The sequence below is a fragment of the Sinocyclocheilus grahami genome, unplaced genomic scaffold (genome assembly GCF_001515645.1).
Source record: "Sinocyclocheilus grahami isolate Dianchi unplaced genomic scaffold, SAMN03320097.WGS_v1.1 scaffold636.1, whole genome shotgun sequence".
Classification (NCBI taxonomy): Eukaryota; Metazoa; Chordata; class Actinopteri; order Cypriniformes; family Cyprinidae; genus Sinocyclocheilus; species Sinocyclocheilus grahami.
Window position 1 is genome coordinate 578,127 of NW_015505815.1, and position 26,878 is coordinate 605,004.

General features: G+C 40.2%; 1 protein-coding gene across 2 annotated transcripts; it reads right to left on the bottom strand.

Annotated features, from left to right (window-relative positions):
- Positions 1 to 1,927: 1,927 nt before the first annotated feature.
- tp53bp2a (tumor protein p53 binding protein, 2a) lies at positions 1,928 to 26,878 on the bottom strand. 2 transcript variants are annotated; one of them, XM_016241842.1, is made up of 17 exons: positions 26,515 to 26,878; positions 25,745 to 25,889; positions 25,103 to 25,216; positions 21,134 to 21,201; positions 20,878 to 20,979; positions 20,318 to 20,492; positions 18,595 to 18,776; positions 18,345 to 18,509; positions 14,827 to 14,992; positions 11,395 to 11,505; positions 10,792 to 11,301; positions 8,644 to 9,356; positions 6,841 to 6,978; positions 6,598 to 6,731; positions 5,309 to 5,475; positions 3,126 to 3,325; positions 1,928 to 2,690 (listed from the first exon to the last, which is right to left on the bottom strand). In XM_016241842.1, exons 1-17 carry the CDS (start codon positions 26,521 to 26,523, stop codon positions 2,649 to 2,651), a joined length of 3,141 nt encoding a protein of 1,046 aa, XP_016097328.1. In that variant the 5' UTR covers positions 26,524 to 26,878; the 3' UTR covers positions 1,928 to 2,648. The 2 variants fall into 2 exon arrangements, with proteins under 2 accessions (XP_016097328.1, XP_016097327.1); XM_016241841.1 differs by having other exon boundaries at positions 18,339 to 18,509.

A 26,878-nucleotide genomic window follows, 5' to 3' on the forward strand; every position in this document is an offset into this window, starting at 1 on the left:
ATAGACCAACAAAAGCCTGCATAAGTAATTCATCGGCTTGTTTTCAGTTACAATGGGTGGGAAAATACAGTTTCCATGTTGTCAGTTGTATTATTGGCTCTTGTTCCCTTTCTGATTATATGTAAACGCTGCCTAGCATCACTGGGAAATCCTCAAAATCAGCGGCCATCCCAGCATGCAACTGAATTACCTGTTGAACTCTTTTATTATGGTACTATTTTCATATATTTTATAGGAAAAATAACATAAATTAGTCAATTAATAAAAATAATTAAATAACAGTACAAACCCACAGTATCCTGCCATAACATACGAGTTGCACTTGACCCAATATGCCCCTTATTATGGCAAAATCTAAATTGGCATTTGTTTTCACAAGTAAACATAATAGCTTAAAAATGTATAACTCATAAAAACATAAAGCGCTGTTTCATTTCTCTACTTACTGTATTGTCTAAAAAAATTGAGACACCAAGAAATGGGGGAAAAAACTCAAATCAAACCATCTCAACGCATACAACGTTACAAGACCTACGCAGTGCTGAAATAGGAAGTTTCACGACCCTGTAACAAAGTCACCAGCTGGTGTGCAGCATGTGCTTCTTTGTTTCTTTTGTTTTTCAGCCACGTGTCTCCACCCCATGTTTAGTGTGCTCTTTTTGTTCTGATCACCCTCACCTGCTTCTGGTTCCTTTGTTATCCAGAAAGAGATGCACACTTCATTGCAGTTCACATATTATCTGCACTAACAATTATTATTGTTATAGTATGCATGCCTTAAGACAAAAGCCACAAAACTCTAGTTTGGATTTGATGTGGTTTAAGGAAAATACTGCAATAAATATCTCGTTCCACAAACCTTACCCGAGTCCACCTGGACTGGGCTAGGAATCATGTATGAATTGCTCAAACTGTGTATTTATGTTTTCTCTTACTTTCCTGAGTTACTGTATACATCTAGTGATATACTATACACCCAAATAAAACATTTCTAAATTCAGAATGATTAGGGAGCTGGTCCTCCCTAGGACTGTAAAGTGTGCACTTGATGTTAGGTTATGGCAGAAGTGACCTGCTATCGTTCAGAGATCGGGCTTGTTCAAATTCCTCCCAGTGGCGTTTCGGTCAGGACTTTGACCACATCAATCGAGTTTCAGCTACACTAGACTCAGTACACCACTGTTCACTTCTACAGGCCTCATTTTGAGCAAAACAGTGCAAACGTTTTAAAATAAAGCAACTTTATCCAAAGTGACTAACACTGCACAGGTATACATTTGATCAGTTCTTGCATTCCCTGGGAATCAAGCACACAACCTTGGCGTTTATAGCTGCTCGCTCTACTATTTCAGCTACAGGGAGGCTTTAGAGCTATACAATACCCATGGAAAATTCAGTCCTCAACACACTAAATCCACACCATCTCTAGTAACGCTTCAGAGCTGTATTCAAGGCCAAGCGTATCCCATCATTCATCATGTTCAGGAACTCATGTGCACCAAAATCATGGCATGAGGAAACTTTTAGTGAAAATTTAATTCACTTAAAAACTTTAAGTGAAATTAATTATAGATATTACATGTGATTTGGTAGTAAAACAGAATGTTTCTCACTGTATTGGTATGTGTATTTTGTAAAATGTCTGCAAATGTAAAAGCATAATGACTAAATTGTCTTCTGGTAAACAGGAACTGCCGAACAGACATTTAGAAGCTTATTTTAAAGTGCGAATGATTGAAAATCAAGATGTGAAAGCGCTGTAAAAACCCATCGAAGCTCCATTTAATAGCACAAATCATTCACTCTCGAGCGGATGCTGACTCTCACCCATTAATATCAGAACAGAATTATTAATCATGTGCAGAAAAACAGCATAATATAGGTCTTACTATACATATTCACAAAACCCACTTCACAGACGACAGTATTCATGAGAACTCAGTTCACAGTGTTTAATTATTTTTTTTGATCATGTTAAACCTCCAGCTGATTTGTCCAATAACTCATGAGGATGAAGATGTAAAAATGCAGGTTATATTTGCTGAACAGAGGAAGATAATGTATCATGTATGCCGTGTCTGTCAATATGAATATAACCATCTTGTGCTCATCTCAGTTTGCAGCACTGCGGCTCGCAGCTGAAGATCTCCGGCGGATCAGAGCATCACGGGATGAAGTGAGAGATCAGTGCCGGACACATACTGTAACTCACTATCTGAATATTCACTACTGGGCCAGAAATTCACTGTTCTGACTCCACTTTACTAGCACTGTACAACTAGCTCATTTAATTCGTTAAGCATTGTGCATGAGAAAAATGTTACCCACGATTCAGAAGATCTCCAACACTATGCAAAACACAGGCCACTATTAAATTTTTTTTCTCAGTGGAAAAATTCTTGATATACAAATATAAAGTACATTCTAAACAGCTAATTTCTATTCAATTGTTTTGTGAAAAAAATAAAAAAGACAAAAAAAAGTGGCCATTACTGTAACATCAACAGCAACACCAAAAAAAAAACAACAACAATACAAATGGGACAAACAAGTAGATGGTCCTACACCCAGCATGAGGAAGTTAACTAGTGTTGATGGATTGATGGCTTTATTAAAGTTGATGGTCTTTGTTGTCCTCACTGAAGCACTTAAGCCAGACTCCGCTGACGAGGTTTAATTCTTGGATACAACTGTTGAGGAAGAAAAACAACAATTATAGTACACACACACACACACACACACGCAGTGAACTCAGTCTTTGGCACATTAGATGCTTCACAAAAACATTTCTTTTCAGACAGTTTATGTATTCTGCTTTAGTACATCGGTTGGAAATATCCATTTTAGATTTGCAAACACTGCATGCATATTTTGAAAAGCGGGCTTTAATGAAGCAATACTAAAGTCACTGAACTACAGTGCTGAGGATTATGTTCTGTATTCGTGCACATTTTTACACTAAATGTCATCAGATCTTAAACTACAACCTTCTTGAGTAAAAAAAACATAATAAATCTTTCACGTTTTTAGACATTTATCTAGTGTGAAAAGGGCAATAACTGGCTCCTCCCCCAGTCATTTTTGAGTGTCCCGTGTGAACGTGAGCCTCGGAGGCCGTCACTCACCCCCAGCAGGTTTCGGGGGACGTATCCCTCTCGGCTGGCCAGGTGCACCCACCACCACTCGGTCTCGTCCTCGTCCTCCCGCCGCAGCACCGTCATGCAGTCGCCCTCTCTGAAGGCCGGCTCGTCGTCCTGCGTGCTCTCGTAGTCCCACAGGCCGTACACCACCCCTCGGTTCATGATGCCCATCTTCTCCTGGACGCCTGAACAACATGAGAGACAGCTGTGAAACGACACGCACGACCGAGGCCTGAACACAGAGCGCGTCTGAGTTTTTAGGAGTGTTGGTATAATGCTGGAATTGTAACCAATAGACCAATTTAGAGTAGACGTCACAGTTACATCACTTGCAGCTGCGCACACATAGTGGTTGCAGAAAAACACTGGGAACAAGTGGAGGTAAATGGGTCAAATCCATGGAATAAAAGAAATATATATTTTTGTGCCTTTTGATGTCAAGATCGGAATGCAAATCATTTTTATAGAATACTGTCGTCAAAGACGCCATTTGAAGCTAAACGCAGACGTTTAAATGGACATACTATGGATGAAAACTGCTATTACTCTACTTTTAAAGCATAAATTCGATTTAAACCATAGGTCTACATAATATTCACATATGCTGTTCATAGGGGACGTATTGTATTAGCCCTACAGTTTACAGCATGAAATATTATTTAAACCTTACTATTAACATTTTTACATAACATTTATTTTAGCTCACAATTCTGACATTTTTTCTCACAAATGCAAGTTTATATCTCCTAATTCGGACTTTATAACTCGACTCAACTCAAAAATAGTGAGTTTGTCAAATCTGAGGGAAAAAAGCCAGAAGAGCCGGGGGGGGAAAGAGAGAATGACGAGTTGTTTTTCCTTATTAGAATTGTGAGATATAAACTCAGAATTTTGAAATATAAAATCAAATTTATCTTTTATTCCATGGCTCCATAGACTGCCGCTTGAAAACCGTCATTTTCTGCCTCCAGACAGGCTCCGCCCACAAAAACCGTCATCCCCGTTTCGGATCTGTAAGACTATCCCACTCTCTAACGCCAATTTCGTTGAATAACAACACGACAAGATATCGCTGGGTGACAAGCTCTTGTATTATGCGGAGAACATTTTGAAAATGACATCTAATCAATATAATTTATAATCTTTTTAAACCTAACTATTTTGTACCGTATCCGTGAAATTCTCTAGCTGTAAATGAGATCTCTCCCGGGTTTTCTGCAACCATGATGCGCACGCATCCTGAATGTTTACAAACCTATAATTGGTCTACATGTTTAGTTTGACTGCAAGTGAGTGTTTGAGAGAGAGTGGTTGAGTGTGCATGCAAAACAACTACTCTTTTTATTTTTATTTTTTTTTATATTACAAACCCAACACCAGGGGTCCAAATGTGCATCTCCCAGGATCCCAGACAATTCTCGTTGTCTAAATGTGTTTATATTCTTCATATTTTCATCAGAGCAGAAGTGACTCGTGCTCTTTCACATTCTCTTTCCATGTTTGATGCGGTCTCATATAAACAACACACTTCCATGTGCTCATGCCCGAAAACTCAGGATCAGACCCCGAGCTGACAAAGATTATAGTGAAAGCAGGCTGGATTTGATCGGTTGTGTTAAACCAATTCTACATCCTCAAGTTTGAGCTAGCGTCGTGTTATGGGCCACTGGAATCATAAGCAAATAAGCCTCAAGATCAGAGCGTTACAGAGCTTTTTCCCCACAGGTTTGAGTGTTGCTGTCATGCATGAGCTGGAGAAACACACTTAGCCGCGTGAAAACCACTGCAATGCATGGACATGGATTACTGCTTACTGAAACAGTGGAAAGCTATGTTCAGTAAATAGAAGTAAGAAAAATTCTACGGTCAAATAATATCATCTGTAGACCGTTCTGAATTAAACTGAAGTGTGGTCACAGCTGTGGCTTTCTGAAATGAGGAGGCAAAGGCCTCGTTTAGGATTTGTTAGTCCAATTTCAACTCGTTTTCCAGTTACTCCTCATCCTTTCAGGTTTGATCTGCACTTGATAAAGTGGTGATCTCTTTCATTAAACACTGGAATGGAGAAAGATGTGTTTTTAGTTTGAACTTGGATTTACGTACTGCTTTTTCTCTGAATGTGAGAGTAGACGGTCACAGTCTAAGAGAGCGGAGCAGCAGTAACTCACCGTAGAGGAACTGAGAGCACTGAGCGTATCCCTCCTCCATCTCCTCACACTTGTCTGCTGCTGTCTGCATGTCGCTGTAGGTCATGGCAAACACGGCCGCCCCAGACTCCACCAGGAACTTACACACCTGCACGTTATTACAGGACGCGGCGCAGTGCAGGGGCGTCCTAAACACACACACACACACACACGTTACACGTCACACACTGCCACCAAAACAACAGCATGTGGCTGAGGACAGGGACATCATCATCTATTTTTACTTTATGTTTTATTGTAGCCTGTTAATGTTTGTTTGATATGTCAGGGATAAAACAATGATATAATCTTGTAGGGCTTTATTTTGTGATGATGACCAGCTGTCTGTAGATCATCATGCATATTACACAGCTACTCATACAATAAATGGGACATGAAATATTGATTTGACTTTAAACTGTTCTATAATTTTGCCTGTATTTTATATTACAGCTTAATAATGTAAATACATTAGTCAAAGACAAAAGCAGGTGTTTATATTGAAGTCTCAAAGGGAACATGGAGTGTTTCAGTCAATGTTGATGTTTTATTTAGTTTAGATATCGGGGTGGGAATTTTTTGGCATCTCACAATCCAATTCTTGATCATTTTTTATTTTTGTATTAATTAATGAGTTTACTGCCTCCGAGTACCAAATTGATTTGTGCATTTTTATTAAATAAGTACTTTTTAAAATAAATACAAATTTCAAAAAATCTAAACAATTGTGTTAAGAATTATCAACCAAATAAATATAGTTTCAAAACGTACAAGTTTTAAACTAGAAAACATCGTGGAAGTAGTCCATGTTTCTCCAGTGTTTCAACTGTAATTTCCTGAAGCGACAGGAATGCTTTTTGTGTGCCAAAAAATAATGACTATATTCATAAATTTCTTCACTTCTGCTTCAATCTCCTACACGTGTTCACGAGAGCGTCTTCTTCTCTGGTCCACGAGAGCACCCCGACTCATGCGTGTTGTGTTGATGATACAACCCGCACTGTTTTTGCAAGCAGAGGAATGCTGTATTACAGCAATATTACAGCAGTGTTCCTCTTCCTCTGCTTGCAAACAGTACAGCGTGCATGTGTTGTATCATGAGTCGCGCTCTCGCGACAACACAACACCAGTCAATATTTTCAGATTTTCACATTTGAAGCTGCACTAAACCCTGAATTCCTGTCTTACTGTTCGCTCAGTGATAAGGAGGCATGTGAATGAACAATGTTTGTGTGACTGTACGACATGCAATCTGATGAAACGCTCCTCACCATCCGTCACTGTCAGCGGCGTTAACATTGACTCCAAACTGCACCAGGAATTTAACGATCTCTGTGTGGCCGGCACACACTGCGTTATGCAGCGCCGTGATTCCCTCATCGTTAGGCTGACTGGGATCCTCAACCTGTAAAACACCCATTCATCATACCGCTGCCATATTCCTGAAGTCATGATACCTAAAGCACTAATAATCAGTCGCACTCTCACACACAGAACAGTGAAATGTGACTTTCCTCGTAAATGACCCTCTGCACCAGATCAAACTCTCCCTCCAGCGATGAGTCCAGTAACAGAGCCAGAGGATTGAAGTGCACTCTCATGCTGTGGTCGATGCGCTCGGATCCGTCCTTACGCAGGTTCGTCCTCTTACCCTGCACAGAAAACACATTTACATTCATGCATTTGACAGATGCTTTTATCCAAGGCGACTTGCATTTATTACAAGTTATACAGGAAGGGCTGGAGCTCAATCGCTTCACAATCATCACACAGGACAGATCTCCAAACACAGAAGAAATTCATCATTACAAATGCTACAGAATCTCTAGGTTTTGCCTCTAAAACCAACTGAACTGACTTGATACAAAACAACACCACATTTATACTACGGCTGAGCACCGGAACAGCAGGGAGTGAGCATTGCATGTTATAGCTCACATTTTACACAGATGTCTCAGTTTCTATACACTTTTTGCACTGTTCTGTTATCAACAAAATGAAAATTTGCTATCTCCAGCTGATAACTATTCAGAATTTAGATTTCTCCAAGTAATTTCAGTGTGTGTGAAATCTTTGAAGATTCACCTCACCAATGAACATTACAGAGAAACAGCTTTTCAATAAGAACTGAATATCGTGTCGTATTTTAGACAGAAAAAAATGTGTTTTTGCTCAATGCAAATATTACCTACTAAAGCCACAGCCAGAACTGTTGTGCGTCTCTGAGCAACACAGTTTCTGAATGAATCCGTATTTTGAACAAATCAAGTGAACCAATGATTCAATGACTCATTCATAAAGAGAACCGTTTACTTCACTCGTAAATGAATCAGCCATTTTAACAAATCAAATGAATGAATGTCTCAATTTATTCATTAACACACTTACTGCCACCTACTGGCACTTTTATTTTCTTATTTAATTCATATTTCCATATGAATAAAACCTCATTAAAGGGATTGTTCACCCAAAATGTAATTTCTGTCATCATGTACTCACCCTCATGTTGTTTTAAACCTGTATTGCTTGCTTGCTTTTGCAGAACATAACACAATAATGGCTTTAAAAAAAAATTGGGGGGAGGGTGTTCTTAGCCAAAGTTTGTGTGTGATTAATTTGCAAAGTAGACAGTTGTGTAATTAGTGGTGTATATCATGTAATTCATTAGATCGAACATTTTAATCGCTTGACTGTTTGAGTTAACATTTGGATTAACTGGAATTTAAAAATATATTCAAATTATTTAGGTCAGATTAATGAGCGTTTCTTTTTTTCCTTTGTCATTATTGTTGCTAATAGTCCTTAATTAACAACTTCTTCATTTTATGTAATCTAAAGGGCTGCTGGTCAATTAAATGAGTACATTCCCCATTCTCCCTCTTGTTGTACTCCAATATTAGTTATTAAAGCATCATAAATTCCATTTCTCATTTTATTATGCCCAGAGGAGCTGTGTGTTGAGGCTACTAGTTTTATATCGGCTCTCATCATTGGTTCACTTTAACATACAGGTGATCACACAAAGCTAATGACGTGCATTTTGACATGACATTTTCCTACTGTGATCTCTATTTAAAACGAGTGCAACCAAAGTCATGTGACTTAAGACTCGTCAACACAAACCCATCTCGACTAGTGGCAGACCCTACTTGATCAGGCAAAAGATGCTTTTAATCAAAATTGGACTGAAAAAACACAGTGCATTTAATTTTGAAATGATAACTAGATGCCGCTGGCTGAGGTCTATAATGTATAGAGTATTCAGTATATATACTGTACAGGATACAGCAGAGTCAAGACTTATTTAGGGCACTTACCGGTGGGAAGGGAACCTGGCCGGTGACCTCTGGTGGCTTCATGTTGAACGTGTCTTCTGGATTCTCCTGCTCAGCGCCGCTGGGATAAGGAGGAGGAGGATACGGAGGAAAGTCCTCCGTGAAGCTGTCAGGAGGTGGAGGTGGAGGGCTGTCCGGCTGGGGCGGTGGAGGTAAAAACGAAGCGTGGGGCTGTGGGGCCGGGTGTGGAGGTGGTGAAGGAGGGATGTCCTCTCGGTCAGTGTCTGGGGTGGCTGAGGACACCGCAGGCTCAGGAACAGGCTGCTCTGCTTCCTCAAGTGAAGCTTCATCAGATCTGTGAGGATCTGCGGGCGTCGTCTCCTTCTCTTCTCCAGGAGGACTCACTGCGGTCTCCATAGCGGCCAGAGTCGTCTTCTGGTACAAGAGCTTCTGGATGTTGGGGCCGCACGGGCCCTCGGGCTCCGTGATGGAGCTGCGTTTCTTCAGGGGTCTTGGTGCGTTGTAGAGTTTCTTCCTGAGAGCCTCTAAGTCGGCGTCGCTCTGACAGCGGTAGGGGTTGGAGATGAAGGGCAGCAGTTTGGTGGGACTGAGAGGTCTGGGGACCCGCTCGCCCTCAGATCCTCCAGCGCTGTGGTCCTTCTCGGTTTCTGGGCCACTGGACGAGTCCAAGTACGGGTTCTCAGGGTGCTGGTTTTGAGACTGCTGGCCTGCGGGGGTCACTGGTTTCCCATAAACTGCATGTGCATGAAGACAAAAACAACTCCAATATCAAAATCAAAATCATGATTAAAATAATCACAAATAATCTTATGCTTTTATACTGTTTTCACGCTTTCATTCAACGCCATTTGTCACAGAACCAACAATATTCATAGTGCACAGCGCCAAGTTTATTAGAAAGCTAGTTTAAGACCCTGATATACTTTCAAGCATAATCAAAAGAACAAACTGATGTGATGTCATTTTGAACAAAACCAGGCCAAAATTAAGTTTGTTAAGAGTTTGTTTCAGGTGATAGAAACAGCTTGCCAAAGAAAACATTACAGAAAAGTTTGCTGGTAAACACCTTCAAACTACCAGTGCTCTGTGGTTATTACGCAATAGGCAAATGTGCTCTGGGGCTCCGCCTACTCTTATGTGGGAATGTTTTCTGATAATTTTCTTCTGTTCAGTCCGTCAAGGTAAGACGCAAGTAAAAACATGAGCCGTGTCAATGCATGTCTCTTTAAATGCTAATGAGCTCTGCTCACCCCACCCCTCTCTTCTGTGGGGCGTCGACACAAGACCCGTGAATATAGCATATATGGCTCAAAGGGTGTCTTATTCAAATAGCTAGCTATCTACAAAGAAAAACAGCTCGCTGGATAACAGTTTCAGACTCAGACAGCCCATAACAAACTGGCTGTGCGTTTTTAGCATTACTGAGCTGGCAGACAAGCCAGAAACCTAACTAAATACAAAAAAAGCTTTAAAAAATAAAATACAATTAAAATAAAAAAAAATTATAAAAATAAAAAAGGCAAAATTTTATCCGATGTCCCCTTTAACTACAGTAATATTTATATCAGACAGAAGGATCTATATTGGACTAGGTGGTACTTGCATGTTCTGATTTGACCAGAGGTGGTACTGGCTTATAAACTCTAAGATACAGTGTATTCAATAATACAAATACAGTTTATAGATTTGCTCTCACTTCATTTACCAAGTGTTTTTTGCTGCTGACCTTCAATGATCCCACCATGAATACATTCCACTATGCAAATGACTTCAAATCAGTCACACATCATATTAGGTGGCCTTAACTGTATTTAAGCATTTTATACAACATACAAATTGGTGCAGCAAATGTGTTTAAAGTACTTGCATTTAGTTAACATCTGTAGCGACACTCTTAACCACTAACCGTAACCCAACCCTTACTGCTAAACCTAACCATTCCTCAAACTCATTAGTGATGGTTGGAGTTTTCCAGAACAACATATAGTTATGCAGTAAATCATAGTTTAATGTTAGTACATAATAGTTAAGGCCACCTCATATAAAGTGTGAACAACTTTCCTACTCTTCTGTTGTTCTGATAGTGTTCCTGCATCTATTATTCTGATGTGAAAGGGCCGTTGGGATGAATCCAGTCATGTGTGTTGAAGAGTCCAATGATTCACTCACCGCTGATGAAGTTGCTGCCACGGTTCTGGGCTCGGCTCAGCGCTCCCTGCGGCTGTGTGTACATGGAGTAGATGGAGCTGGTGGTCAGCATTTGGGGCTTGTGCAGGACCTGCCCACCAGAGTCTTTGGCCCCAGGAGGCTCGAGGCTGAAGGGGTGTACAGTGGCAGCTGGGGGAGCCTCCTGTTTGGAGGGAAGAGGTAAAGTACTACCAGACTGGGATCCAGTGGGCAGCTGCTGAGTGGAAGGTTTACTCTTCCCAGGGAAGGTACCGGCGCTGAGGGCACCCTTGCCGTATCCCATCTGGCCACCAGAGGGAAGGTTGGCCTGTTTCGGTTTAGTCGGAACTGGAGGAGGAACCTTGACTGTGTTCTTGACAGCGCTCTGAGTGTAAGGAGATGCAAGGTCCTCGCTGCTCTGGTTCTTCCGTAAAGAAGTTGCCGGTGGATCAATGGACTCAAACATGGAGACTGGGCGCACCCTGGGGTCCCGCTTCAGCACCTCTGTGTTATCTGGTATAGGGAGCAGAAGAATTCACAATACATTTAATCAGAGACTAACTGGGTGTTACACATCCAATGGGGATGCGAAGTGTAGAGGGTCACCTTGGTTTTTAGATGCCTGGGTCACCATGCGTGGCAGACTGGACGACCCAAGATTACCGCCTGTCTTTGTAGCGGCTGAACTCCAGTTAAACTTCTTTGAGGACACCTTGCCTGAATGCAGACATGACGGACAGAATTACATTTCAGTCTCATTCTGATGATAATGGTCAAATTCAGACTGTAGTGAGTGAGGTCCCTTAAACTGCGTCATCATGAACACACAATCACATTTCTGTCATGACAAATCTCGGAGGGATTGGCATGGTAATGTACATGACAAAGTTAATGTATTTGGTCTTGGTGGAATAGATCTGCTACACTGCTGCTGCTGCAGAGCAAGTACCGAGACTTGCTACTGCTAATACATCCACAACATGCTGCTGTGAGCATGTAAGAAATATTGCTGCTGCAAATATAACATACATGAAATAAGCCCATATAGTGTACATGATCACCTCGTAGCAGATCTATACAGGTGGAGCTGGGGAAGGTGGAGGGTTTCTGAAGCAAGCTGCAAACTGCTACGGCAAGCACTAGTCATATATTTGAATGTTGAGCAGCGAGCTCATTGGCTACCGATACAGGAGAGAACCAATCAGCTGTGCCATGTGATAATGATGTCATTAGGTCAGATTGAGTCAGACCTATCGGACTGCGCCATCTAGAGTTTCATGCCAGAACTCTGTATATGTAGCAACAACCACCAGTGTTGGGGTTAACACATTACAAGTAACGGGAGTCACGGAATCGGATTACATTTTTCAAGGAACTAGTAAAGTAACATTACTTTTAAATTTACAAGAAAATATTGTGAGTGAGGGGCAGAGGCACTTCCTTGAGCATGAGGCTTATTAATTTCACTTTTGGTGTGAAAGGGCCTTTACAGTTGCCAAAAATAGAAAATGATCATTCTGTCATCATTTACTTACCATCATGTCCAAACCTGTAACACTTCCATTCATCTTCGAAACATAAATGAAGATAATTTAATGAGAACTGAGAGAGATTTCTGTCCCTTCCTTGAAAGTCTATGTAAGCAGAAATTTGAGGATTCAAAAAGTTTATAAAGAGGAAAAACAGAATCTCAATTGCACTTGCCTGACGCTCGAGAACCAACCTCTTTGTTTTTCACACATTTGAGCTTGTTAATGCGCTCTATGTATGTGTGCTGATCAAAGTTTATGCAATATACAGTGGAGATCAAAATTAGAGAACAGTAACCACTGTAGCACGAAAAAAGATTGCAACTAAAATTTTGGAGGGTTACAGCTGTCAGAAATGAGAAGGAATTGTAGAGGCCCCTGCTTTGAATAACTTCAGCACATCTGGGGCCGCAGGACATCAGTAGTTTCTCACACTGCGCTGCTGTGATCTTGGTCCACTCTTCTTCCAGTCTCTTCCATCGCTCGGTGACTGTAGTGGGTTTCTTAGCCATAACTTTGTCATCATGGATTTTCCAAAGATTTTCAGTTGGGTTTAGATCAGGACTCTGGGCCGGCCATTTCATTATTTTCCGCTTCAAGGAACTGTTTTACCTGTTTTGCAGTGTGACGGGGAGCCTTGTCTTTGGCTGATTGGGAGATGCTTGCAGGGAAGGAACCGCATGTTGCTGAAGGAGGTTCTGATAAACATTTGTATTCACCTGTAATGTATCTGTATAAGAGGCTCAACTCCTGCTGCAGAAAACATCTCCCAAACAATGACACTTCCTCCTCCACCTTTCACTGACTTCTTTACGCACTCGGGCTTCAGTCTTTCCCCAATGTGACGCCAAACAAAATGTTTCCCATCAGACTCAAATAAATGAAACTTACTCTCATCACTAAAGTGAACTTTGGACCAGTGCTCCTCTCTCCACACAACATGCTCCTCAGCAAAGATGAGTCTAGCCTTTTGATTCTCTCTGCTGATGAGAGGCTTCGTCACTGCAAGAGTGCGCTTTCAGTCTGACTTCTCTTAAACGTGCCGAGACAGATCCATACCCTGTTCAGCACTGAACTGGCGAGCAATTCCAGCTGCAGTGCTGAACCGATTCCCCATTGAGAGTCTCCATATTATCCTGTCTTCTTGTGCATTTTTCTTTCGTGGACTACCTCGAAGGCTTTCACCTGGACCGCCTCCTGTTACAGGGTTTCAGTCACCGCCATCTTGCAATCTCAGTGAAAACTGGAAGAATGCCGTCAGTTAAATAGGGTTTGTCAGATAATTAAGGAAATTGGCACCAGGTGCCAGATTAACACCAATAACTGGGAGGTATCTGTAAGTGTTCTCTAATTTTGATCGGAGTTCTTTTTCAAATATCTTATTTAAGTTTTTTATACTGTGCTTCAGAATACAATTACTTCATGAAATATGCTTAAAAAACTGCCCTTCTACTCCTGTTAAGATAACTTCCAATAGGACTAAGCAGTGACCTTGCAATTTAGGAAATTGTAGGTTGCTCTCTAATTTTGATCTTCACTCTATGTGACTTTCAATGGAGGGATGGAAATCTCTCAGGTTTCATTAAAAATATGTTTATTTGTGTTTCAAAGATCCAAAGTCTTATGGGTTTGGAACGACATGAGTAAATGACTGAATTTTCATTTTTGGGTGAACTGTCTGTTAAACAGAACACGCTCTCTGAATGAATGGATTAGACCAGCCTGCATACTGGACCACAGATTAAAAATGCTGTCTTTTCTGTAGTTCTGTCTATTCTTACAAAGGCAAAATGCAGTAACTGCATATTTTGTCAAAAAACTAATCATTTACACATACACTTACGCACTGGGCAGACAAAGTACACATTTTATCAATATGTGTTCCCATGGGAGTCAAAACCATGACCTTGGCTTTGTTAGCTCGGTGCTCTACTAGCTGAGCTACAGGAACAGAGTTAGACTGAAATGTCTCTCCCAACAACACGCCTGTGCACCACCAGGTCCTTAAAAGAATAAAAACTGAAATTTAAATTTAAAGTTCAATGCATAGGATCATTTTCTATATTCTAAAATGATCATCTCCGTTACATACGTAACACTGGTTCTCTATGTAGAAAACAAAATGCTATGGGAACACCTCCCAGATGTATAAAAAAGTTTGTATAAATTTTTTTTTTTTTTAAATTCTTGTAATATCGTACCAAATTATATTTGCTATTTTAGTCTCTTTTGATAAAGCTGCTAACTGTTCATCTGTGGCTGAATGCACAATATAAAATAATTACAGCATCTCAATCAGAACCCAACACAGAGATACAGGGAAATCAGATCAACATGGTTTTGTGTGCATGTTTGCCATCGATACTGCTAACCTGCAGTAAACATGAAGTTTTAGAATTACATATAAAGCAGAGGCAATAATTCATTTTTAATAATTAGATCACAGTAACTGAACACACTGAACAGACAGCATAGTTCTTTGGGTCGGGTAAACCAGTGATCTGCAAACCTGAGTCCGGGTGAGTGGTCTTGTCCTGGTGTGGTACAGTCGCTGTGCCTTCTGGGTAAGTGTGTTTAAAGGGGCCCCTGGGCATCGTAGAGGACTGGATATAAGGACCGACAGCAGCCACACGGGCCGGTCCTGTCTGCTGCGCTGTCTGGCCATCTGAAGGCAACTGGAATAAGAACATATCAGCAGTGAAACCACACACCGATCATAGCCAAACGAGGACAATATGAACTCACTATGGACTCTGTGTGCCTGATACTGATTTTACTATACACGTCAATCCAAATATTTAGCAAAAAATATCTAAAGCAACTAGGGATGCTCCGATCCACCTTTTTCGCCTCCGATACCGATTCCGATACCTAGGGTTCGGTATTGGCCGATACAGATAACGATACCAGTGAAGTTTTTTCCCCTCATTTAAATATCTCTGTGTGGAACTGATAATGATTCTTTCACAATCTACTAGATACAAACTACTTCATTAGAAACATAAAATAAACAAATATGAAAAAATATAGGCCTATGTATATTTATAATCTATGACAAAAAAATATCATAAACTAGGTTAGTGGATAATTTGGCAGCAAAAATTATTCTAGAAAAATCAGTGCACAATAATTTTAGAAATCCAAACATTTAGTGAAAAACAATATTTTGTGGGGAACAAATAAAAGTGTTGCACTAAATATGGTAAAATGTTACACATTGCTATTTGTATTATTATAAAATCCATTCATTAAAAACATTCATGAATGTATTTATATATAAGTATATACTATAAAATTAAAATACATTTCTTTTAAATGTATAGCATATTTTTTTAATAAGGCAACAACATATGATACGATAGGACAAAACAAATACAGTGCAGCACGAACTGTTTTTATACACTCAACCCTCAACGGACACCTTTGTGATTGAATCGCCATCGGCTAGTATATATTTTTGTTTACTTGCCAGACTGCAATACTATACTAATATATATATATATATATATATATATATATATAAGGTTATGCCATTTTACAAATATATATAATGTTTGTAAAATGGTACAGCTTTTTAAATATCTGAAAGTACACTCTTAATATCAGTCAGTCACGCATTATAATATGATAATCAAGTATTATTTAATAATAGAAGTTTAGTAATTAGAACTTGGTAACCATGAATTTAGGATTGGTGCTGGTGCTTTTTTTGCTCATTCAGTGTTCCTGTAAAAAAAAACAAAAAAACAACAATAATACTGTTAAGATATTATTATTATTATTATACGAATTCTACTAATAAGAACAATATAAAAACGCACTAAGGATTAATGAGCTACTGGATTCATGAATATTAATCAGGTTGTGTGCGTTCGCTCGAACTGATTTGCTGACATCAAAACAGGGAGGATAATAGTTTCTCACACTCATCAACCCTCAAAGAACACATGAACATCCACACTAAAGAGAAACTGTACACATGCGATCAATGCGGGAAAACATTTTTGAGGGCTTCAGTCCTGAAGAATCACCTGAGAGTTCATTCAAAGGAGAAGCCACATTCATGTTCTTTGTGTGGGAAGAGTTTTTCATGTCAAAAACAATTAAAACAACATCAGAAAATACATACTGCTGTGAGAGAGTACATGTGCTTTGAGTGTGAAAAGACTTTTACTTCAGCGACCTGTTTAAAACTGCATGAGAGGATCCACACTGGAGAGAAACCGTATCACTGCACTGCATGTGGGAAGTGTTTCAATAATTAATCTTCTCTACACAGGAACACAGAATGATCTCGGAGAGAGCTTTACCGAGCTGACTGCTGTAACCGAACGCGAGCAGGGTTTAAAGGCTGAACGAATGACTGCCAGCCACAGCGAGAAAAGAGTTTGTGTGAACTTTAATGTAAGGACTTAAATATTCATATGTAGCTCACATTAAGCTATCAGAAGTAACAGAATAATTCACACAATCGAGAAAAAAAAAAAATCGGATTTGGATCGGCTCTCTCTGACCGATACCCGATCCAAGAAAAATGGAAGTATCGGAGCCGATACCCGATATGAATATCGGATCGGCACATCCCTAAAAGCAACAGTAAATAATTGTTTTCAAAATAAACAATGTTAAACCTGTTAAGCACCTACATCCGTACTAGGCATGGGCGATATACCAGTAGACTCGATTAACCGGTAGAAATATCGAAGTTACTCACTCACGTGACGTTGCTGTGCTACGTGGTCATGCAAACTCATTGTTTTCACACTTTTTTTTTTTTAAGCACTGTGGTTTAAAAACAAGTGATTTGAAGCCATTGAAATCCAATCAGCAGCAAAAGAGAACTCGCATCTTAAAGTGACAGCAGTCTGTCTGTCATTCATGTCAATCAAACAACAAAAGAGAAAATCTCTCGCTGTTCTTGACTAAATCACTTTTGTAACTTTAAGAAGAAATATACATTTAATTTGTACAGTGAAGAATATGCAGTGTTTTTATACTTTTGATTACTTTATACAATGCAGCACTTTTGGTCATATCGTCCACCCCTAATCCCTACTTATAAAATCTGTCAAATCGGTCCATGATCCCGGGTCTCTTTTCAGAGTCCTGTGGTATAACATCCAGAATCATCCATATTGCCCCGACTGAATTTGGGAATTTTCAAAATACTGTTTTACAAACAGCTGTATTGGAATGAAATTTGGAAATTTGTTATTGGGATCATTTTTGACTTTCCAAAAGTAATACTTTTTTGATTTTTCACTTAATAATTGAAGCTGTAGCTTTTGTGTATTTAAATGAAACTTTGTATGAAACGTATGAACATGCTCTGAAGGCCTCTGTTCTTCAGCATAGTGCCATCTACAGGCTAAAAGAGGTACAAAAAAATATACCAAAAACCTTTTGCTCTTGCTAAAATCATTCTAAAATCATTTGATTCCTCTGACTCATATGTACAATATGTTCTAGTAGAAGGCACTTACTGAACTGAGTTCATAAAATCAAGTTAACGTCAACTTGTTCTTCATTTTCTTACATTTTTCACAATATCACATAGCCTCTCAAAACACACCGTTTACGTTTTCAGAAGGAAAAAAAGCCTATATAAGCCTTTTACTGACAACTTTATATATTACAACTTTACAGTGAGTTCAGTGCCTTCATCATGAGGCAAAAAGTCACTGTCCAAAACCTTCACCCTCTCTGTTCCTCTCTGCTGGATTGAGCTGCCAACCTCCACCTGAACTGCTGAGACCATCACAGCTGAAGACGCTCCTCTTCTGCAAGCACTGAACCAAAAGAACATTTCCTCTGCATCGTTACCATTCTTGTAGCTTGCTTCCTAATCTAGTTGTCTAATAAACCTGGCATTGTGTATTATGATGCTGGCTCTTTGACAAACTGCTTTGTTCCTCTTCTGTAATGTGCTTTGGATAAAAGCGAATGCATGAATGTAAAGGAAGACTTTTCATCAAATTCACATTAATGTATGGGCTGGTGTGAACAGAGAAAATGGCTCACGTTCACAGGGAGGTTCTCTTTCTGCTGAAGGGCTGCTTTCTTCTTCCACAAGCGATCTCGCAGCTCACCGACTCGTCTGTCCATGGTGTCCACCTCCTGGTTCCTCTTGTTCAGGTTGTCTCTCTGCTGCTGCAGTTTAGCGCTCTGCTCCAGGTTCAAGTTTTTCCTCATCTGGTGAACACACACACACACAGGTGAGATGTTTCGAGCAGAGGCTCGAGGCTGTGATGTTCTCCTAACTCTCGCCTGCTCTTACCTGTAGTTCCCTGTAGAGTCTGTCCAGCTCGGCCACTGAGCTGTGGTTACTGTGAAGCGCATCCAGCTGGCCGTTTTTCAGGGTGTCCAGCTGTTTGTTCAGTTCTTCCACTTTAGACACGGCGACTACCAACTCTTTCTGCTTCTGAAGGAGTATATTGTTCATCTGTTCCACATGCTCAACTGAAACAAACACACAGACAGAATAACTTCCACTGCACGAGCTCAAAATCCTTGGGCCTGCGCTGAAAACACTGAATATGAGATGACCATTATATGTACACAAGAATATTCAAATGAGTCACATGATTGTGGTCATATTTAGGAGCACCACACATGACATGCAGGCAAAAAAAAAAACAGTTACCGTGGCCACATTGCACTCAATCATTCTCTCGTTTTATTGATTTATAAACAAGGGAATGAATTAGGGATGTAACGATGCACTCAATTCAAGAGGATTAGTGTCGGTTGAGATGTTAATCGAATCACGATGGAGCTGCTGGTGGGGGTTTATATGAATGTATGGGGAACTCACGGTCTTCAGAAAAGTTTAGATGGCGTTTTCTTTTCATCTCGTCTCTGTATAATTCATATTAAAGCAGTGTTTCAGCGCAGTGCTGCTTTGTTTACAGCGGTAACCAAGTTAAACGTTGTATCGCTGCTGCTCCATGAGCGCCTCCTGCTGTCAGAGAGAGAATCTGCGTCTCATTCAGAGCTTCTGCTGTTTCGGTCTCGTGCCGTACAGTTTCACAAAGCATTCTGTTTACGCTTCAGATTTCGAAATTCTACAATCAATTTTAAATCAGAAACTGCTCATGCTGCATGTATCAGAGTCTTTGTTTGGATTGTGATTGAAATGCAATGGTTGCCTCTCATTTTAAATGGAAAGAGCACAGACAAAGCCTTCGTTTGCTCATATGAAGAGACTTCTTTTATTGTATTATTTAGATTTGCTTTAAAATTTCAATTTAGTTTTATTATTTGACATTTCAATTTTACAAATAAATGTGCAGCATTTTGTCTAAGAAATAATAAAATTACACCTTTTCATTTATGATTTGACTTTACTTTTTTTTTTATATATAATCGTGAGAAAATCATATTGTGAAATCAGTAATCGTATGGCATAGTGAGTTGATTTAAATAACTTGAATGGCAAGAGACAACAGAAGAGCAGGAGGAGAATGAGCATAGTTTATTCAGAATAAACTGAAGGTGAAAATATAATGCAGGAATATTCCTCTATCCGTAGTCTTTTTGGAGCATGCAAACGTTTCTGGAAATAAAGGTTTAATGAGAAGATGGACCTTGACCGGAGAATGGTGTGCAGAGTTAAGAAACACAGTCAATGAATGAGTTTATTGTCAAATTAATCATTCATGGCTGCTCCAATTTTCTTAGAGGAGCTTGCTAAATTTTGTGCTAGTTAACATGCACATGATTCATGATGATGCACTTAGAAATGCTTTGCATAGGTTCCTAAGAACATTTAGGAAATTACTGTATGCTTACATCTAGAAGCATTCTGTGCACATCTTTATAAATGATGCAAAATATTTAACCAGCTGTCAAACAGAGAGCGCTGAATGCATCATGAGGAAGGCACGGTGTACTTTGAAAAGCTCATTATGCAGACCTCACTTCAATCTCCAAGAAAACACATATGTTATATCAGCAGCAAGACTGCTGGAGATCATAACGAGCAGCGCGGCGACGCTCACCGAGTTTCCCATTGCTGAGGCGCTTCTGCTCCACCTGTCCCTTCAGAGCTCGCACCATCTTCAGCTGTGCCTCCTGTTTCTCCACCGCGTCCCTCAGATGCTGCAGTTTCTTCTGCTGCGAGGACGTCTGCAGATGCCTGTGCTCCTGCTGCTTCAGGAAACACAAGCGCTGCTCCTGCGGGACAGTGAGAGGACAGCGAGATGCTCACATTCACTGACCACCTGTTACAAAACCTGCCGCATTTCCATCTCATCTTAAATCATCACAAACACGCACAGCACATGATGAGGAACACAACACCGTTGTATTTATCCTGTTGTTTTATGTCATTTGCATCCTTGATCTTATATTTAAATAACAAAGATAAGTATCTACATTGTAATGTACATAGTTATCATGAAATAATACTACTTACAGTATATTATATTGTGAAATAAGATTTTGGTCATATCTCCCACTGTATTTTTTCGGTTCCCAGCCCTACCTAGTGTTGTGCTCTCTTCCCGTTCATCTCTAATCTACTCAGTCATTTTCCCCATTCTGATGTGTTTTCCTGTACCTTGGAGGCCAGGAGCTGCTGCTGGGTGTCAATCTGATGCTGCTGTCTGGAAGCCATCTCCTGCAGCTCTGCGAGAGTCATGTCCATCCACGGGTTGCTCACCTGCGCACACAAACATCAGGCTCTGAAATCATCACATGCTCATCCATTTCCTGATCGACTAGACTGCACTCCTCGTGCTTTCAGATGTGGGAGTCAAACACCGGGATCACGTTACACGAGGAAAGGAAAGCCACACAAGTGCAGGCAGACTCACTCCATTCTCCGGCCGTCTGTCTGTGGGCTTCTTGACTCCGTTCCTCTTCTGATTCCAGCTCCTGGAGTCTGAAACAAACACAAGCCCAGTGAAAAACAATTGAACAGTCAGTAAATAAGAACAAAATTAATGAACAAATTACAAGCAACCGCACAAATAAATTAATAGAACAACGATGAGACAAATTAAAGATGCTTTAGATTTGTAGGTGTTCAAGTCCAGAAATTGAATACTTCAATGTAAAATAGCATTGCATATTCTTCACTGTATAAATTAAATGTATAGATTAATCGTTAAGCTTAATTAACATTAAGGACACCGACAGCAGTTGGTAAATTAGGCGTGATCACTTTAAACACACTTTTTGGGTCTAATATATTGTATGTATTTGTGACCCTGGACCACAAAACCAGTCATAGGGTCCTTTTTTTTTTTAATTGAGATTTATAGATCATCTGAAAGCTGAATAAATAAGCTTTCCATTGATTTGTTAGGATAGGACAATATTTGGCTGAGATACAACTATTTGAAAATCTGGAATCTGAGGGAGCAAAAAAATCTAAATATTGAGAAAATCGTCTTTAAAGTTGTCCAAATGAAGTTCTGAGCAATGCATATAACTAATGAGAAATTAAGTTTTGATATATTTACGGTAGGAAATTTACAAAATATCTTCATGGAACATGATCTTTACTTAATATCCTAATGATTTTTGTCATAAAAGAACAATCAATACTTTTGACCAATACAATGTATTTTTGGCTATTGCTACAAATATATCCCAGCGACTTAAGACTGCTTTTGTGCTCCAGGGACACATTTGTCAAGCGCAAGAAGACGCAGAAAGAAACTCCATACAGGGCTTGATTGTGTTTCCTGAGACACGGCTCTATATGTGTGCGCTGCGCACACAGAACACACTGAATGGAGTTGTTAGTCGCCTCTTCTTGTGCTTGAATGTGTTAAAATCACTTTAATGTTCAAATTGGCAAGGTGTGTTTGTCCGTTAAAGTGCAAGAAGACGCGGAAGAGAAACTCAGTTCGGGGTTTGTGCGAGTGCTGAATGGAGTTCTCTTTCACATCGTCTTGCGCTTTTTTTGCTTTTCGCCTCTTCTAATGCTTTTAAATCAATTGAATGTTTAAATTGGCAAAGCTTTAAAAACACGTGCAAATGAAACTTTCGTGAGGACACAGCAGTGGTGTTTTACGCTGGTCCCGGGCCATCTGGCAATCCTTATGGTTCAGCCCGGAGCACAACGACCTCTTAAGTCAAGAGGAAAATTTGATTTCTCATTCCATGACCCCTTTAGTAGGGCTGGGACAATAAATCGATGCATCGCAAATCGAGAAATGATTCTGCATTGATTTTCCGAAGGCGTCGCGATTCTCTCTTGAATCGATTCTGAGCTTAGTTTTTAAAGGGGTCCTATTATGCTTTTTCACTTTTTCAACTTTAGTTAGTCTGTAATGTTGCTGTTTGACGTTACAAAGCTCAAAGTCCACTTCAAAAGGAGATATTTTATTCAAAAGAAATCACTTTTCAAAAACTACAACGAACGACTCGTTTGGACTACAACGCATATGTTCTGGGATTTGTGATATCACAAATACGATGAATGAGACAAGACCTGATTGCGCTGCACTAGAGAAGGCAACGAGTGTTATCACTATGTCGGAGACACGCTAGCTTTCCCAAGACAGACAAACTTAGAGTGGTTACAATCATCCGGGTTTAAATCAATCACAGCACATTTCGTATTTCAGAAGGCAGGCCTTCATTTGATACAGGACCTATTTGAGACGTTCATGCCAGACTGGGGAGAGAGGTGTTGTAAATTATGTGAAAAATAATGTGTTTTTCGAACAACTTCGTATGACAGCCTGTTCTAGTACACCCCCAAAACAAAATCAAGACTTTGTAAAAGAGCATAATAGGACCCCTTTAACAGCAGATGGCACTGCATCCTTTAGAAATAGCCGTATTCTGCTTGCTTCCAGTTCCTTACACACACACCATTTAAACCTAAAATAATCATTTTATAATCATTCATAAAGTTCAAAAAGGTTGACGCGAATTACAAGGATGTTCACAGTGGGCTGTGTTTACATTAATGTCATCATAAAGCATAAAAGCTAAGCTCAGAATCGATTCGAGAGAGAATCACCATGCATTCCGAAAATCTCAGAATCGATCCACGAAACACGATGCATCGATTTATGGTCCCAGCCCTACCCTTTAGGCACTTTATACAGCAAAACAATTTACTATAGAGTTGTGCAATGTTTTAAAAAATATTATCAGGGCTCACAAAATCGCTAACCCGACGTCCCGCGGCTATTGTGTTTTCCAGTCGGGCTGCCAAAATGCATCACCACTCTGCCCGACGGGCTTTCTTAAATACAGATCTCCCACCAGTCCTTAAAAACTCCTAAAGTGAGCTGTATCAAACTTAAGGCCATAAGTTTTAAATATGTTAAATGGTATAAGAAATGTCTTAATTATAATTTCAAGAGGTCTTACAGTTGGGGACGGAAAGACAAGAGTCACGATACGGCTGGATTAAACTTCAAAAGGCAATGATGTCATTGAATAAATATGAGCGCTGCACGTTTCAAGACAAAACGCGGCGCGGACGTCTTTATTTGAGTGTATCTGAAGGGAACCGACTGTCCTCAGCAACGTGTCGTTGGCATTTTAATTTCATTGTACCTATAATTCCTGCTAAAGCAGCGTTTATGCACGCGGAGCTGCTTTGTGTTCAGCCGTTACTGGGGAAACCGCTATATTTCAGCGCTCCTAAAGCGCCACCTCGTGGCAGAGAATGAATTAGCATTTCCAATAAGCCTTTCTTGCTGTTTATGGTCAGATCAATGCAAATATCAACTCAATATCAAGAAGTTAATGTGCCTTCTAAAAATCTAAACAATTAAGACAGTAATATTTATACATTTTAAATTCACAATTTATATGCTTGATTTATCCCTTTTCATAAAAATGGTCTAAAGGCTGATATGCTGTTGTATAAGATTTTAGTTTTTGTGAAAACCTGTATCTGAACTGTAAATCATGTAATTTTATGGCTCAGTACAGCATGTTACCACAGACATTGTCCAACCCCACTCATACGGTGTTCATTTTACTTGTGCAGCTCTTAAAATGGGTCATAAATTCTGCAGATACCCTAAATAGTGAAATAAAATTCCTTCCTTCATATTTGGTGATATTTGTGTATTAAAAATATTTTTGATTGACATTTAAACTCCTATCTGATTTTCTATATTTAAAAAAAAAAAAAAAAAAAAGGTTTTTTTTTTTTTTGGGCTAGTAATTTTCGGGCTACCAAAATCTGAGGAGTACCTAAGGGCTACCATGGATTTAGAAATTTTGCGTGCCCTGATTATCCAATATTTTTTGTCCAAAGTTGTTGGAGCCTAGCTGTTATAGCAGTAATGCCACCTGAAGGAGGAGCAAGTACAATCACTTGTGTAAAAGTTTCATTGCCAACATTTGGCACATAACCTCATGAAATTAGATTGGTTGCTGGCAATCATTTTTGTTGACCGGTGTTAAACATTAGTTTTTTTGGTCAAACACCAATACATTCCTAAGAATTGGAAAAGCCATTTTGATTGTAACCCATATGTTGAATGTACTTATATGTGTGTGTGTGTGTGTGTGCATGGCTGAGATTTGGGATCACAGTGGTTCTGGACACTTTTTTGGATCTAGTAAATCTGCAACAGAAGTGTCATTTTGATTGTAACCCATATGTTGAATGTACTTATATGTGTGTGTGTGTGTGTGTGTGTGCATGGCTGAGATTTGGGATCACAGTGGTTCTGGACACTTTTTTGGATCTAGTAAATCTGCAACAGAAGTGAATATACCAATCCTTCCCTGTACTTCAACAGCAGTAAATACTACGGTAAGAACTGCGGTCTGAAGCACGGGTCTAAAGTGTCTCTTACCTGTCAGCAGGTTGGGCGATCTGCCCTGACGCAGAAAGAACCGAACCTCGGGCCTCTCCTGTCCCCACTGCAGCAGCAGACCCATCATCTTCTCGCTCTCGCCTATCGCTCGCTCTGCATTCATCAGCACACAAACATTAGCATCCACTCAATGGCACTATCTATTTATGGCACTAAAGTGTGGTTAAAATTCCCATAACAGAGAGAGGCAGCTGCTGGCAATTGGAACTGATCTTCATCTTATTGATTTTCGTGCAGAATAATCTTCCCCAGAGCTTCACACAGCAGACAATTCCTTTGCTAGGAAGTGGAGTGTGACGTTGGTGCAGCAATGCACTTAACGTGTACAAAGCTTAGACTGTTGTGTGGTTCTAGGTTGAACATGTGCCTCATGTTCTTTGAATGCAGAGCCATCTGGAGCTCTAGATCTAATCTGTTAGAGTTAGAGGGTCAAATAAAGATGGAGCAGAGGTGTTTTTAGCCGATTCTTGAAGATGGTTAAGGACTCAGCTGCTGGGATTGAGTTGGGCAGGTCATTCCACCAGTCTGTGAAAGTGATTTTGTGTCTCTTTGAGATGAACAATAAACTAATCAGATCTAATCTGAACGACACCGGTGGCCTGTTCTTCATTAAACCCTCACCTGAGCCTCTCCAGACTTCAGCCAGGTGGCTGGCGTCGCCCGGCTCCTTACACAGCTCCACCACGTCACGGCACGCGGTCTCGGGCGTGATGGGCACCTCTGTGAAATGCTGGTCATTGTTACTGAGGTACACAGTCAGGAACATCTGGAAAACACAAGCAGATGCGGAGGCCGAGAGGTGGACGGGGGGAGTTTGATCACACAGGTGGATACACAGGCACCTGCTGAGAGAGTACGCGACTTCCGACAGCCAACGCAGACTCACCCTCCTAAGTTAATATGCCTCCAAATTAATCAATGTGATGGTTTTTTGATATAATAGAGTCATAATCTTGTACATCCACCAATATTGTACGTAACATAAATTAAACTTTTAATCACTTTTTCCGTGTAAGGAGCTAAAGTGGGTGGATTCTGGATTTCTTGCTCGTGAATTATTCTGAATTTGGAAAATAAGCATGTAAACACAATTCAAGTCAATGGAGACTAAGCTCTAGCTGACTGACAGACAGACACAAGAAACAACACCTTTAAAACTGAAGCACACTATTGGAAACAAGGGCTTTTAAGATCTAACGTGAGATTATTTTACTTATTGACCACTGCTTTATATTAACAGCACACTCCTCGTGAATATCGACGAGCATTAGACACGAAGCCACACGAGCAATGGGTGACAGCATCACAGGCCATGTCTGTTGAGGTGAGGTATTAAAGAAGCAACAGTTTTTCACTCTACAGAAGTTCAGAGAGAGTATGGACTCGCTCACCGGCATCATCTTCGCTGAGGGTCGATGTCGTCCCACCGAGACTCTTCTGTTGACGCTTTTAATCGAGTTAATAACGCTGTTGTTGTTGTTGTTGTTGTTGTTGTCTGTAACGCTATTAGACGAGAGTCCCGAGAGGCGTGACGTCAGAGGCCTTCCCAAACTTTCCTTCCGCGAGAGCTTTTGTTCGCGAACACCGGATCACGAGTACCTTTAAGTGTTTTAATCACCGCACAAGCATTCAGATGTTCGGAAGACTAGACTAGTTCGCGTGGAAGCGGGTTTTCGGCGTCTCTTGTTGCAGTTCCCAGCGCTCTTCCTCTCGCGCTCTGGCGGCCGGGCGCCTGTTGCTGGTCGGGGGCGTGAC

Coding starts and splice junctions, on each gene's coding strand:
- tp53bp2a (XM_016241841.1), bottom strand. Junction 6,732..6,840: donor TGCAGAGGGTCATTTACGAG/GAAAGTCACATT, acceptor GGTGTTTTACAG/GTTGAGGATCCCAGTCAGCC. Junction 5,476..6,597: donor GCCGCTGACAGTGACGGATG/GTGAGGAGCGTT, acceptor GTGTGTGTTTAG/GACGCCCCTGCACTGCGCCG.